The sequence below is a fragment of the Pelodiscus sinensis genome, chromosome 16 (genome assembly GCF_052426305.1).
Source record: "Pelodiscus sinensis isolate ZL-2025 chromosome 16, ASM5242630v1, whole genome shotgun sequence".
In the NCBI taxonomy this organism is placed as follows: Eukaryota; Metazoa; Chordata; order Testudines; family Trionychidae; genus Pelodiscus; species Pelodiscus sinensis.
The window spans coordinates 25,890,456-25,903,951 of NC_143067.1; the positions used below are offsets into that span (position 1 = coordinate 25,890,456).

At 49.9% G+C, this 13,496-nt stretch overlaps 1 protein-coding gene and 1 long non-coding RNA gene across 12 annotated transcripts in view; one reads left to right on the forward strand and one right to left on the reverse strand.

The window, feature by feature from the left end:
• Positions 1 to 13,496, forward strand: part of ABLIM3 (actin binding LIM protein family member 3) — a 120,253-nt gene that overhangs the window by 103,829 nt on the left and 2,928 nt on the right. For 7 of the 11 annotated variants that reach the window (XR_016346968.1, XR_016346970.1, XR_016346964.1 and 4 more), the window contains 7 exons: positions 1,030 to 1,080; positions 4,638 to 4,772; positions 5,104 to 5,168; positions 5,867 to 6,014; positions 10,591 to 10,620; positions 11,887 to 11,945; positions 12,739 to 12,799. Coding sequence is in view for 1 of the 11 variants with exons in the window: in XM_089769527.1 (XP_089625653.1) it covers positions 1,030 to 1,080; positions 4,638 to 4,772; positions 5,104 to 5,168; positions 5,867 to 6,014; positions 10,591 to 10,620; positions 11,887 to 11,945; positions 12,739 to 12,799 (549 nt within the window). In the remaining 10 variants the exon portion in view is untranslated. Of the gene's footprint in view, positions 1 to 1,029; positions 1,081 to 4,637; positions 4,773 to 5,103; positions 5,169 to 5,866; positions 6,015 to 10,590; positions 10,621 to 11,886; positions 11,946 to 12,738; positions 12,800 to 13,496 lie in introns of those variants that run through there. The other 4 variants (XR_016346967.1, XR_016346969.1, XR_016346971.1 and 1 more) reach the window with 3 other exon arrangements.
• LOC112543853 (uncharacterized) lies at positions 946 to 5,338 on the reverse strand. Its single transcript, XR_003087123.3, has 3 exons — positions 5,202 to 5,338; positions 4,525 to 4,646; positions 946 to 1,066 (listed from the first exon to the last, which is right to left on the reverse strand). It is a non-coding gene; the product is annotated as an uncharacterized LOC112543853 (long non-coding RNA).

A 13,496-nucleotide genomic window follows, 5' to 3' on the forward strand; every position in this document is an offset into this window, starting at 1 on the left:
CATGTTTAGTATGCACATACATAGTCCAGAATTAGCATCTCTCAGGGCGGACACCAACAGTCTGGATTGGAGCTTCAGCCTCTTCCTCATGCTCACCCATGTTACCAATCCATGGTCACAGGCACCACCATAAGGACTAGCTCTATGCACATCTACAGGTCCCATCCTTCTGCAATGGCCCTATCTTGACCCTCTCCCTGTCCCGCCACCCCACCACCACAGCTATGTTATGTGTGCTGACTGGAGTTCCTCTGCCCCCTTGCTGATGTCTGTTATGGATGGCCCCATCCCTTCTCCGGCAGCTCAGCTGGTAGGCCCTAGTGCTGGTAGGATAACTATAGGTACAGTTCAAGTAGCTTCCCCTTCGCATCTAGATCTGTTTCTCCCTTGCTGAAAGAGGCTTTGGCTGATGTTGGTTTGCTTTCAGGTGAATCATGGATCATTCTTTTAGATGCTTATGCCCCAAGAAATAATCTCCCTCTTGTAAATCCTTCAATAAGGGTGGACCATTGGGGTACCCCATAGAGGTACCCCCAGATCCTGGACTTCCAGGTGTCCCCTCTCCTTCTTCCCCTTCCCCCCGTCTGAGAAGAGCCCACAGTGGGAACAGGAAGGAGAAGCATCTACTATTTTGTCAATGCATGATGTTAACACTGAGCATGCTCACTGCATGTCCTCTAGCACACACACACTCTCTCTACACTAGGGTTTTCTATAGCACCCATCACCTAGTAACTGGGTGCTTAGTTTCCAAAACAGGTTTAATCCCCTTTCAAGCTAAACCAGGCCCTGGTCCATCTTTGATGAAATGCCTTGGAAGTAGGTTGCTTTTTTTTTTTTTTTTAAAGATCCATGGAGGTGAAAAATGTTGAACCTAACAGATGAGTGACTGGGGGGTTTGCATCTCCTCTTCCATGTCCTCTCCATATCACTGCTCCCAGCAAACACAAACTGACTTCCATATCCTTTCTCTTTCTTTTCTTTTCCTCTCTCTCTCTCTCTCTCTCTCTCTCTCTTGTTTACCTCCAGCTGCCGCAGAGAGTAACATCTACCGGAAACCCCCCATCTATAAACGACACGGTATAGTCTGAGTGTTGCTTTGGGGTGATTGCCAATTACTTAATAGTCCTGACTTTGGAAGGGCCAAACAAAGATTAGAGACCAGCTTCACTGCTGAATAATTCCTTGGGCTGGGACTTACATTGGTATGAAACCGAGATAAGATTAATCTAGAATATTGGGACTGATATCTTTAGACAGAGAGTCAGGCCAAGAAAAAAGGCTGGAGGTGTTGGCAATGGATGGGGCTGTTCTCCTTCAGCCATGGGACTTAGTGAGGCACAAAGCTGTGAGATTCCTCATCGCCTTCAGCAAAAAGCCCAGGAGGTGGGAGTGAGCTGTTGAGTGGCATGAGAGCACTAGCAGCTCACCTGTCACATGGGGGTTCAATCCCTTCCTCAAATACAACCCCAGGTTGGATATGTGTCTCCAGTGCACAACAGTTGCCAAAGATGGGAAGCAGGTGCTGAAGGACAGGACTGAGGGATGGCATCAGGGCCTGGGTGGGAAAAATAAAACTGGCATGGAAGGGCGCTGCAGGTCAAGAGCCTGAAGGCATTAATATGAAAGCACATAGCAGGGGTGCTGCTGGTCAGGGGCGGGTTGCCCTGGCAGAGCTGTGAGGAGAGAGGAGTGACCAGTATGTGGGCATTTTTTTACACTAGTAATATAAAATAGCTGGAAAAAACTAAAAAGGGAATCCCAAACTCATGAACACCTCCAACCGTCCCAGGTGCACATTATAGATTGAAAGAGACTAGTGATAACCAGCAGAAAGTGATCCAGTGAGTGTTGGGGCTGTGTGGGTGGGGGATGTCTGGAGAGGTGGCCTGCAGGCCCCTGGCACCAGCCATGCCCTTGTTGAGAAGGACTTGTTGTGTGCTCACAACTTGCTTCACTGTGTAGACGTAACAGCTTTCCCCGTGAAACCGTAACTCTGTCTCTCCTTTCTCTCTCTGTGCGTCTCCTCTGTCCTGTCTGCCTAACACCCCTAATGCCCTCTGCTGGCTGGCTGCACCCCTCCATGCTGTAAGTAGCTGCCTTTACCATGTTCCTTGGCATGACTCCTGGTATGTTACTGAGGGGCTCTGAGCACTCTTAGCAGGCCAGGACTTGAGGAAGAGTTTGGCCCTGTCTCTCTTGGGCTCACCATAAACCAAGATGGCAGTCTTCCTGCAGGGGCTTCCTCACATGCGTTATGAGGAAGAGACTACTTCTGAAAAGGCAGCCATTTTGTTTTCTTAATGGTGGAGCGGGACCCTCATAAGTACAGCCCTACCAAATTCACAGCCGTGCAAAATGCATCACGGACTGTGAAATTTGGTGTCTTCCTGTGAAATCTGGCCTTTAGTTTGCTTTTACCCTATGCTGTACAGATTTCACAGGGGAGAGCAGCGTTTCTTAAATTGGGGGGCCTGACCCAAAAGAGAATTGCAGGGGGAACAAAAGGTTATTTGAGGAGGGCCACAGTATAGCTACCTTTACTTCTGTGCTGCCTTGAGAGCTGGGCAACTGGAGAGCCAGAGTTGTAATGTGCCAAGCTTTGAAGGCAGTATCCTGCCAGCAGCCAGAGAGTGGTAGCTGCTGACTAAGGGCCTAGTTCTGCAGGCAGCAGCGCAGAAGGAAAGGTTGCAGCAGCATGTTATGCTTTCCTTCTCTGCTGCTGCTGGCAATAGCTCTGCCTTCGGAGCGCGATTCCTAGCCAGCAGCCACCACTTTCCAGTTGAAGTAAGGGTAGTAATACCACATCCCCATACAATAACCTAGTGACTGCCACACAGCTCCTTTTTGTGCCAGGACCCCTATTCTGACAACACCATGACATTTCAGAATTAAATATCTGAAATCTTGAAATTTACCATTTTAAAAATCCTATGACTGAAATTGACCAAAATGGACCATGAATTTGATAGGCCCCTAGTCATGGGGTTGCCAACTCTGACTGAAGCTATTCCAGGAGATTTTTTTCCCAACACAACGTAATTTCATTAATTGTACTGTAGCTATTAAAAGTCCCAGGTTGCTTTCAAAAGTCACCATGGTGATTCCAGTAGACTCCTGGCCGATGCAGGAGGGTTGTCAAACCCGAGCCTCTGAGCAGTCTGAAGGCAACATAGAGCCCTTGTGTGCAGAGTCATGGCCCCATCCGACTGTTGCTGCGGGCTGTAGTTCTCTAGGCACAGGAGCCGTGGAGCAGTATTCAAGACTAACTGAATATGCATGGGGCTCCCCTCCCGCATACACAACCCGCTGCATCCCTTCCTCACAACCTGGGACTTGCCAACAGCACTTCCTTCCATCCCTTCAAACACACCTTATGGGAAGCTCACTACTTCCTTGTGCCCCTTGCCTCTGGATCTCTGCTCAGACTCCCAGGGCACTTTTACAGCCCTTTTCTGGCAATAACATTGCATTTCTGATGCCAGGTCACCATGGGAGGAAGGAGCAGCTGGTGTCAGTAGCCCTTGTGTTTTCCTTCTTCCTTTGTTGGTGCAGTAGGAAAATTGTAGGTTAAAGAGGAAGAGCAAGATATTAGAACCAGCCAACATCACATGGGCTCTGGATCCGCACCATTCTGGCTGCGACGGTTGTGACTCAGCCTGGCAGCCAAAGGCTCTGCATCATTATGTCATGGCATTTGCATGTCAGAGCCATGGGCTCTGAGCAAGATGCAAGGCAGGGATGGAGCGCCGGTAACAGAACCCTTCAAGTACTTGGCAACCAATTCTGTACAGAGCAGCTGTGTGCAACTGAGCAGGGGGCTGGCTGCTAGTAGCTGCAGGGTTCTGTTCCCAGTTCTACCACTGCCCTGCTGTGTGACCTTCACTTCCCTCTCTGCATCCCTGCTTTGCCATCTGTAGAATGGGGAGGATCCTACTGATTTCCTGGGGTGTCAGGTATAATCAGCAGGCCCACCGACAGGGGAGGGCAAAATGGGTAGTTGCCCCAGGGCCCAGAAATTCTAAAGGGGCCCTTTAAATCACTGCCAAAGTGCCGCTGTGCAGCATGCTCCAGGCAGCTCTAAGGGAGCACTCCAGGCAGCTCTAAGGGAGCACTCCAGGCAGCACTGAGGACTGAAGACCTTGCCTCTTCCGGGAGCATGGGGCTGCCCCCCTCACCCTGCCCTGGGGGTCAGTGTGGCTGTCTGCTCCTCTGGTAATCAGATAACGTTTGCCCAATGCTTTGACTACAGACTATTACCAGTCAGGCCAGGAAAGCTCCGTGCCTGGGAGAGAGCTGGCAAGCCACTGGAGAGTGGTGCAGGGGGATATGCCATGTGCCTAGATTGTTCTCCAGGTCCAGCGAGTGACTCTGATCAGGCATGTGACCCATCAGTTTCAGCCAGTCTGCTACCGCCATCATTGTCCTTTGCTCGGCGGACATACTGGGCCCCTTAGGTTCTGGGAAGAAGCACCACGATAACTGTTATCTCCAAAGTGAAGCCCGTTGGGCAGTTATGCTTACTGGAGCTGGGAGGCACGTGGTTGTCTGTGTGGGAGATGCCATGGTGATTCTGACAGCACCTCTTCCAGGGCTTGGCTTTCCTTCCTAAGTCTCACTCTCTGTTGCTTTTGCAGACCATCCACCTGCAGCAACGAAAAGCAAAACCAGCGATGACATTGCACAGTCCTCCAAATACAGCCCAGCCTATTCCCCAGACCCGTACTACCACTCGGAGTCCGAGTACTGGCCTTTCCAAGGTTCACCCAAAGGTAATGCAGGGCACCCAGACCTGCGGCCTACACCACAGGATGCCCAATAAGGACCTGCACGTATATCATTTTCTGAGAGGAGTTGGCTTTGAGCCCTTGCTCCTCAGGCCAGGCCCAGAGCTGAGGGCATGTAATTTAAATCGAAGGTAGGCAGTGATGGATGATGATGACACATCTAGAACCCTGGGCCTGAAGTCCCCACAGCCTTTGGGCCATTTGCCAGGCACATCCATCCTGGGAACTGTTGCTAACAGTTCCACCAGGGGGCTGCCTCCTGTTTGTATTTGTCCATATTGTGCATCTGATTGGTCCTTATCTTGTCTCCTGGCAGCACCACGAGCCCGCAGATTCTCATCAGGAGGAGAAGAGGATGGGTTTGACCGGGGGATGCACAGGGTGAGTGGCTGCCCCCATCCCTTCCACACCTACCCACTGGCATCTGCTCTCAACTCCTCCCCTGAAAGGGAAACGCAGCAGCAGACAGGAGAGGGGAGCTAGCAGCAAGGCTGGAGGCCACACGCCCTGGCAGGGATCACAGCAGAAAGCCAGGAAAGACTGCCTTGACCCAGCCTCCTCATTCGGGTACATCTGCCATCTGTCTTTTCCAGACGCTTCTACCTCACAAACGGGTCTTGTGCCATCCATACCCGGGAACCCTCCATTCCAAGCTCAGCCCCTCCCAGAGGAAACTGATGTAATGCAATACCCCACTCAGGCCCGCTTGTTCCTTGCTTCCTTCCTTTCATGGACTTTCTCCTCCCTTGCACAGCCTAATGAGTTTGGCCAAGGACCCTCTCTTATGAAGAGGGTGAAGCTGTTTTATGACGCGGAAGGAGGGTGAAGCTGTTTTATGACGTGGGGGGGGGGCTATTGGACTCACCAGGGGGCACCAACCCCTCATTGCTGGCTGGGTGTTGGCCTGGATGTGAGAACCATAAAGAGGGAGGGCCTTCCCGTCTCTGAATGCCGGAGCAGGAGAGTCCAGCATTAGCAGCATTGTGTGCTGACACCCAGATGTGGCGGTGCTGCCACTGCTGGTTAGAAGAGAACTTCCTGCCTGTGTCTGAAGTGTATTCCTTTCCATCTCCCCTCAGATCCAGAGCGGCATCGGCAGGTTGATCCTGAAGGAAGAGATGAAGGCGCGATCCAATTCCTACGCCGACCCCTGGACGCCACCCCGCAGCTCAGCTGGCAGCAGAGAGGCCCTGCACACAGCCGGATATGAGAGCTCGCTGAATGGCTGTAAGGAATGCCAAAAGCACCAGGCCAGCTGGAGGCTGCTGCTCAGCTCGCACGAGACCAAGAGATTGTGGTTTCTAATTTGTTAAGAGCTGGTTAATACTTTGGGTTGTGAGATTAACAGGCTTACTCCCCCAATGCCCAGATTTGCACAGACTGGATCATGTGATCCATGCATCCAGCCATGTGAGCATGGAAGGATCTGTGGGGCTGGCCAGTAATCTGTCTTAGCAAGGGGCTATTCTGTGGCCTCAGGGGGAAATGAGTCAGTGGGTCCCAGACCATATGGCCAAACCCCAAAATCAGCCATTGGCTTTGCCATCTCATCGTCCTGCCACATACCATGTTCCCACTTCTACTTCCATCACCAGGGCATGATCTGGTGTGAAGTGTTGGCATGTGGGGAAGGAAGGACACCTGAACCAGAGCCTTTCAACATGGCTGGGGAGATTGGATGTTTGTAAGGGACATAATTTACCCAAGAAATTAGTCTTGTACAATTCTTTCCCTTGATGGCATCATCAGGGAAACATCTCTTCTTTACACATGCCCCTAGGTGCTATGCAAGTCCCAGGGTTTGGTATTTGTGCTTTTTTTTAATGCTTTGGGGAGCCAAAATAACCTCAGATCTTCTAAAGTTTCAGAAGGGATAGCTGTGTTAGTCTGTAACTGAAAAAAACTTTAAAAATAATGAATAGTCTTGAAGCACCTTAGAGACTAACAGAATTTGTAGATGGTAGATAAGCTTTCATGGGCACAACTCACTTCTTCAGATGAATGATGTTATTCCGAAATAACATAGTCCACATCTACACAGCAAACAGTTATTTTGACATCCCTAGAGGTATTTTAAGTCTTGGCTTGACAAAGCCCTGGCCGGGTTGATTTAGTTGGTATTGGTCCTGCCTAGAGCAGGGGGCTGGACTTGATGACCTTCTGAGGTCTCTTCCAGTTCTATGATTCTATGAATGTCGAGCTGGAGGGCTTTTTACTCCAACTCCTGTAACCCTCATTTTGTGAGGAGTAAGGGAAGATGGAGGAAGAGTGCCCTAACTCGTACTTCCTGCTGTGTAGACAGCGAAAAAGCCAAAATAAGCTAGTTCAACTTAAGCTTAAGCTCAATTGACATAGCTCAAATTGAGTAGCTTATTTCTGTTTTAGCCCTGTTGTGTAGGGTGTCTGTGTACCTACATGGTGGAGGGGCTTTTAGGAAAGCAGGGCTCATGTTAGTTTGGCCCCATAATTATACCCATGAGGCAAAGAAATGCCCTGTAATAAAAACAAAGACAAATACAGCTCTTGACATTGGAGAGGTTGTCTGAGTTCTCTGATAGTGACTTATCATTGTGTATTAGAGCTAGATCCCGGTGCATACACTCTACCTCATACATACACACTCAGGCTACACCACCAGTTGGGCCCCCTAACAGCACAAGCTGAAGCAGTCTTTTATTAAAGAAAGGGCTTAAATTGCAGTAAGGGAGGTTTAGATTGGACATTAGGAAAACATTCCTGTCAGCATGGTTAAGTACTGGAATAAATTGCTTAGGGAGATTGTAGAAATTATGTTAGTTTGGCCCCATAATTATACCCTGACGTTCTAATGTGTGAAATCAGTGCTTCTTGCGCAAGAACTACGATGCTCCCGCTCAGGAAAAAGCCCTCTTGCGCAATTGTTCTTGTGCAAGAGGCCAGTGTAGACAGGCAACATAAATTTCTTGCGCAAGAAAGGCCGATGGCTAAAATGGCCATCGGAGCTTTCTTGTATAAGAGAACGTCCACACTGGCAAAGAAGCTTTGCGCAAAAGCACATCTCTTCCGTTAAAAGTATTTGCACAAGATCATGCCAATGTAGACGTAGCCTTAGAGATTTTTAAGAGCAGGTTGGACTAACATCTATCAGGGATAATCTAGATGGTGCTTGGTCCTGCGGTGAGGGCAGGGGACTGGACTTGATGACCTCTTGATGCTCCTTCCAGTTCTAGAATTCTATGACTCTCTGAAATTTCGATAGACTGCCACATAGTCCCACCTTCCTTTCTGAGGGTGTAAATTCAGGTCTACAAAGGAATTACACACCTGCAATTCCACGAGCTGGTCACTAGATGGCACCATTGAAAATTTGTCAGCTCATCCTCCAATTGGCCTGTTGGTTGGACCAAGTTTCTATAGAGGAGCTCCCTGGTTGCTGGAGCTAATGCCTCTGCTTGCTATGTGATCTCAGCAGCCAGTCTCTAGAATCCGGGATATTTCAGGGCTGCCTGGAGGTAGGGTTGCCAGGGAATATAAGGCACGAGGAGGGAGAGGTGCCAGCCCGTGTGCAAGGCCTGCCACTCTGGCTGAGGTCCTGTAATAGCATCGGTTTTCAGAGGGGTGGGCAGGGAGAGAAGGGAGGGAGCAGCAGAGGCAGAACCTGTTGCCACTGTGAACAAACAGATTAGCAACTCTCTATTAGGCTGCGTCTACACTGCAGGGCTTAACTCTGAATAAGCTACGCACATTGAGCTATGTCAGTTGCATATCTTATTTTGAAATGAGTGTCTACACAGCACTTATTTCAAAACAGAACACTCTTCCTTCAACTTCCCTTACTCCCTGTACAATGAGGGTTACAGGAGTCGAAGAAAGAAGTCCTCGAGCTTGACAGTATTTTGACTCTATTTTGAAATAACTGCATGTTGTGTAGACGCAAATGAAGTTATTTCAGACTAGTGCTAGTTATTTTGAAATAGTGTTGCAGTGTAGACATACCCCATATGACCAGAGTAATTGTGGTCTTAAAAGGCAGCTCTGAGCTGCCCAAAACTGCATTCTCCCTTCTGCAGATGGGCAGAGCCACCTCCCTCAGCCCCACTGGCTAAGCCCAAAAGATGTTGCAGGAGCCACTAAAAGTGACATGGAGGACAGGTACTCTCTCACCCCTGCTTTCACGCCCTTGTAGCGCAGCTGTCTGGTTGGAGATAGGATCTAAGCCTCAATAGCTCTGGGTTCTAGTTCCCACTCTGCTACTAACTTATTAGGTGACCCTTTTTCACTCTGTTCCTCTTTTCCATGTCTGTATAATGAGGGGCAAATTGGCAGTCTTTGTAGGCGGTGGGAGGGCTTGTATTGATTTAGATGGAATAAAGGGACAGAGGAGTCAAAGGTATTACCATGACCAGATCTCTGTCCAACATTAGTGTTAAACGAAGTAGAGAGTTTGGTGTACTGAGATGTCAATAAGCCCACTTAGTACCAGGGCAAATACCCTGTTAAAAATCCTTAGTAACTGGTTATTAGCGACAGAAAAAGATGGAAAACTAGTTAAAGCACTTAAAATGACAAGTATTAAATTAAGCTTTTATTTAAGCAACATCCCACATTTACTCCCCACTCCACCCCCCAAAAAAGCCCCACAACCCCTTTGTCTGACAGTCTTTCGGGTGATATGAAAGATAGTCCTAACTGGCCTTGGTAAAGGAGAAGAAGTTAGTTGAGATGACCTCATGCTTTTGTTGTTAAAGTCCAATCCCATTCCCTAAAAAGGCAAGACAAACACAAAGAAAAGCAAGGACCAAAAGTGCAGCTTCTGTTACTGACTTTCACTTGCAACCTCTCTGCTGGAGAGACACAGGCCTGTCACATGGTCTTATCGGCCATTCCGAGACCTGGCAAACTTGTAGCAGCATTGTGCTGTTTAGAGCATTGCTGTTAGCTGCCTCTTTCCAGTCACGGTCTTGGCCAGCTAAACCAGACTCCTGTTAGAAGCTAAAAAAAGAGGGTTAGGAAAAAGAAAAAATAAGGTGGGCAAGGAATAAGACATATCCTGTGGGGAGAGAGAGAGAGAAAGAGTCTCACATTCCAGGTGCTATTTGGGAGCTGGAGCTAATGGAGTCTACAGTGTCATCTGGGTCCAACTCTCTGGCCCAGTCTGACCAGGAAATCTCTCAGGATTAGGACAAAGAAGGTCCAGTGTCCGAGAAGATGGTGGGGTTGGCCATCATGATGGTGAAGCTCTCTCCATTAGCTAATTTTTTTCCAGTGACTTTTATTAAAGACTCCAGCAGGGAGTGACAGCGGGGGGGAATAGCCCATCCTTTCATTATTGTATCCACCAATTAGGTCTAGTTTCTGACATACCAATTTTGGTGCACTGATTTCTGGCTCCACACTTTTCTTATTTATCAAGCATCAGCTTAACCCAGCCCTTGCATTAGATCAATAGGCCTTTGTGTTTAGTGTCTCTCTGGCACAACTCTTCCCATCAAGTTGTGTTGTTACAGGTCACTGTGACCTTTGAAAAACTTCCACTCGCTTGTTACAGCTGAGCTCACAGTTAGGGTACATCTGCAGGCCCAGTAACCACAACAGGCTGGAAGGCTCAGCCCACCAATATTCATAAAGCCTTGGAGATGCTCACCTGCAAGGGGATGTAAAGGGAAATGGAACGTGCCGCCAGAAGCAGAGTGTGCAGTGAGGTTGTCCTTGGTGTGGAAGCAAGGTGGGGAATGCTGATCGTCTTGCCTGGTGGGGCTTATCATCACAATAAATGCCTCTCTGCCTCCAGTGTACTGACTTCCCGCTTCTTTTCTCATTGCAGCTCCCCGGACACATTACCTGGCTGACAGTGGTATGTATATCTTCCTCCTCCCTTCCACCTTGTGCTTCTCTATCTGCAGGCCTTGGGAAAGGGGGGAGAGCAGAGAACCCACAGTGGCTCTGAGGGTAGGCTGGGGCTGGGTCATGGTGTGGCACACTCCAGGCAGTGCTCAGGGCCAGCTGGGTGGGGCCAGGGCTGGGACACACTCCGGCTGGTGCTGTGGACTGACTGCCCCCAGTCCTACCCCTTTCACTTGAGGCTTTGGCCCTTCCGAGAGTGCAGGACCGCTGCCTCCCCACTTTCCCACTAAGCCTGTGGGTCCATCTGTGTGGATCTCCCTGCTGGATGCCAGGAACCCCTGGTGGCTTCCCCCTTCTCAGTTGGGAGTGGAAAGATGAGAAGCCCTGGGCAGCTTCCCCTCTGCTCTTTGCTGGGGCTGGGGAGGTGAGAAGCTTTGAGGGACAACTGAGCTCCAGGCAGGGAGCCGTACAGAGCTGAGAACCCTGGCTCTCTACCCCATCACCTCCCCTCATTGGTTGCTGGCAGCACTCCTGGTGAGGAGACACACCCCGAACAGGAGGGTAGGGTGGGCTTCAGCTGCAGAGGCTCTAAGTCAACCCAGTCTAGGTAGATAAAGAGTGTAGCATAGACATGCCTTGAGTCTGCTTCCCTCACAGAACATGGCAATATTCCTATGGGCCCCAATCCTCATGGGGATGGGAGGTCTCTTTCATTCATGCCTCCTATCTCAGGTGTAGGGGCAGATTGTATATTGCAAAATCTTCTAAGTCCTGAGAGGCCCCTCCCAGCCCGAGATGACTTAGCGCTCCATGCTGTGAGTCTCCATCCTGGTCTCACTCCCCGGGGAGACAGCCCACTCAGCCACTGCTGGGCCCCAGGCTCTACATCCTCCAGCCATTGGGAGCAGAATCCAAGGGCTCAGAGGGGCATCCAGCCTTCAGCGGGGAGGGAGGTAGCTAGGACAGAGCCTGCAAAGGGCAATCCAGTAATGTAAATTGCAGAGGATCCCCCTTCCCCCCCAGTGTAACAGGCAAGGTGTCCAATGGACTCCCTGAATTTGCCTACCAAAGGGGCCAACTGCAGCACTACATTTCTTCTTTCTCTGATATACCTGTGTCATCCGGGCTAGATCTTTGGGGTCTTTCCTCTTTATAGTTAAACTTCAGCTGTGTTTGGGGACCGGACACCTGGGCCTTAGCTCAGTAGCTGAGGGTTTCCCAAGTACAAGATGTCAGTTTGGGGACTATGCACTTTGTTGTTATTTTTTCTCTTCAGATCCCCTCATTTCAAAATCTGCATCCCTCCCTGCCTACAGAAGGAACGGGCTGCACAGGGTGAGTTTCACTAGCTACCCTGGATCTGCCACCAGGTGGCAGTGTTTCCGACTGTTTCTCCTGGGGGAGTGGCTGCACAGGTGAGATACATACACATGTGGAATGGAGGGAGCAATTCTAGGGCAGTAGCCTCAGGGGCTGGCTAGTAGAGCCCTCTTTGTACCTGGGTTCAGAATCCTCAGGCTGGGGTTCAGGATCCTCAAAACTTGCGAGTGTTCTTTCTGGAGGCATGTGGAACAGACTAGAGCCATGTGAGCCTCTAGGGGCTGCCCCCTCTGCTAAGACATATCCAGAGCTTCCCCGGTGTATTTTGTATGGAGTCCAAGTAGGAACTAGAGATTGGAAAAGCCTCACCCAGTCCTAGGAATCTAGGAGTGGAAAGTGCCCCCCCCCCCAGCTGTAAAATCTCTTCCAGACTCCTGGAGCTCAGAGGCAGGGAAACAGAACCCCCGTGTCAGAGTGTGGGAAGGTCTGTGCTTTCCACAGTGATGTCTTTGCTGTGTAACTTTGGGCAACAAGGATTTTAGGAATGGTCCCCTGACTGATGCAGGCTGGGAGTTAGGAGGCCTGGGTGGTTTCTTGACTCTGCCACTAACTCACTATGTGACCTTTTTCACCTCCCTGTGCCTCAGTTTCCCCTCTGTAAAATGAGGGGAATGACATCTCGGAACAGATTAATTATAAGCGTTGTAAAACATGTTGAGCTTCCCAGGTGGAAGGTGTGATAGAAGAGCTGAGTATTTATCGAGGCTTCCCTCATCCTGACCCCTCCGTGTTCTCATTTCTCCTACAGCCCCCCAGTGCTGAACTCTTCCACTACGACAGCACAAATGCCGTCAACTGGGGGATGCGAGGTAAGCAGGGAACAGTGCCTGGGAAGCCTTAGCAGTTCTGCAGTATGTGCTGCTAGAACCTGTGCCAACATGCTTCAATGCGACACTCCGAGAGTGGCCCCTCTTACCAGAGTAAGAGCTTACTACATACTCTCCTCCAGATCCTGCACAGCACAGTCAGCATAGAGTGCTGAACACTAAAGCTTGCAGGGCCTGTGCAAGATACACCGGCTGATGCTTTTACCTAGACCCTTGACTGGCCCTGCAGCAGCAGATAATGATGTTTTTCAAAGCTGTCTTATCGATGGCACCTGTCACTGTAAAACTGCAAAAACAGTCAGAGTGGTTGTCCCCCTTCCTGCTACTGCTGTTTGCATTCCTGCCAGCTTGGGGGGAAAGTAGGTTAATGAGTTTCTTGCTTTGTCACTATCTAGGTGGTTTATCTTTCCGGCTCTCATTCCCAAGTAAATTCCTGCAGTGCTGGGGTTGCAAACACAGCCGGGGAAGGGTTAAAGCTAAACCAGAGCACTGTTTACGAAACTATTCCTGTGAATATCAGGCCCCGTTCACATCTGTGTCAAGCAGCTGCAATGATGGTGGACCCAGTGTCCAGGGAATTCCCATGACAAAAAGTTTCCCTCTGGCTGGCAGGGACCAGCGTAGCCGATTCTGGGCTCCCCACTGGAGCTGCCAGAACATGGAGCATATGAGGGGCATT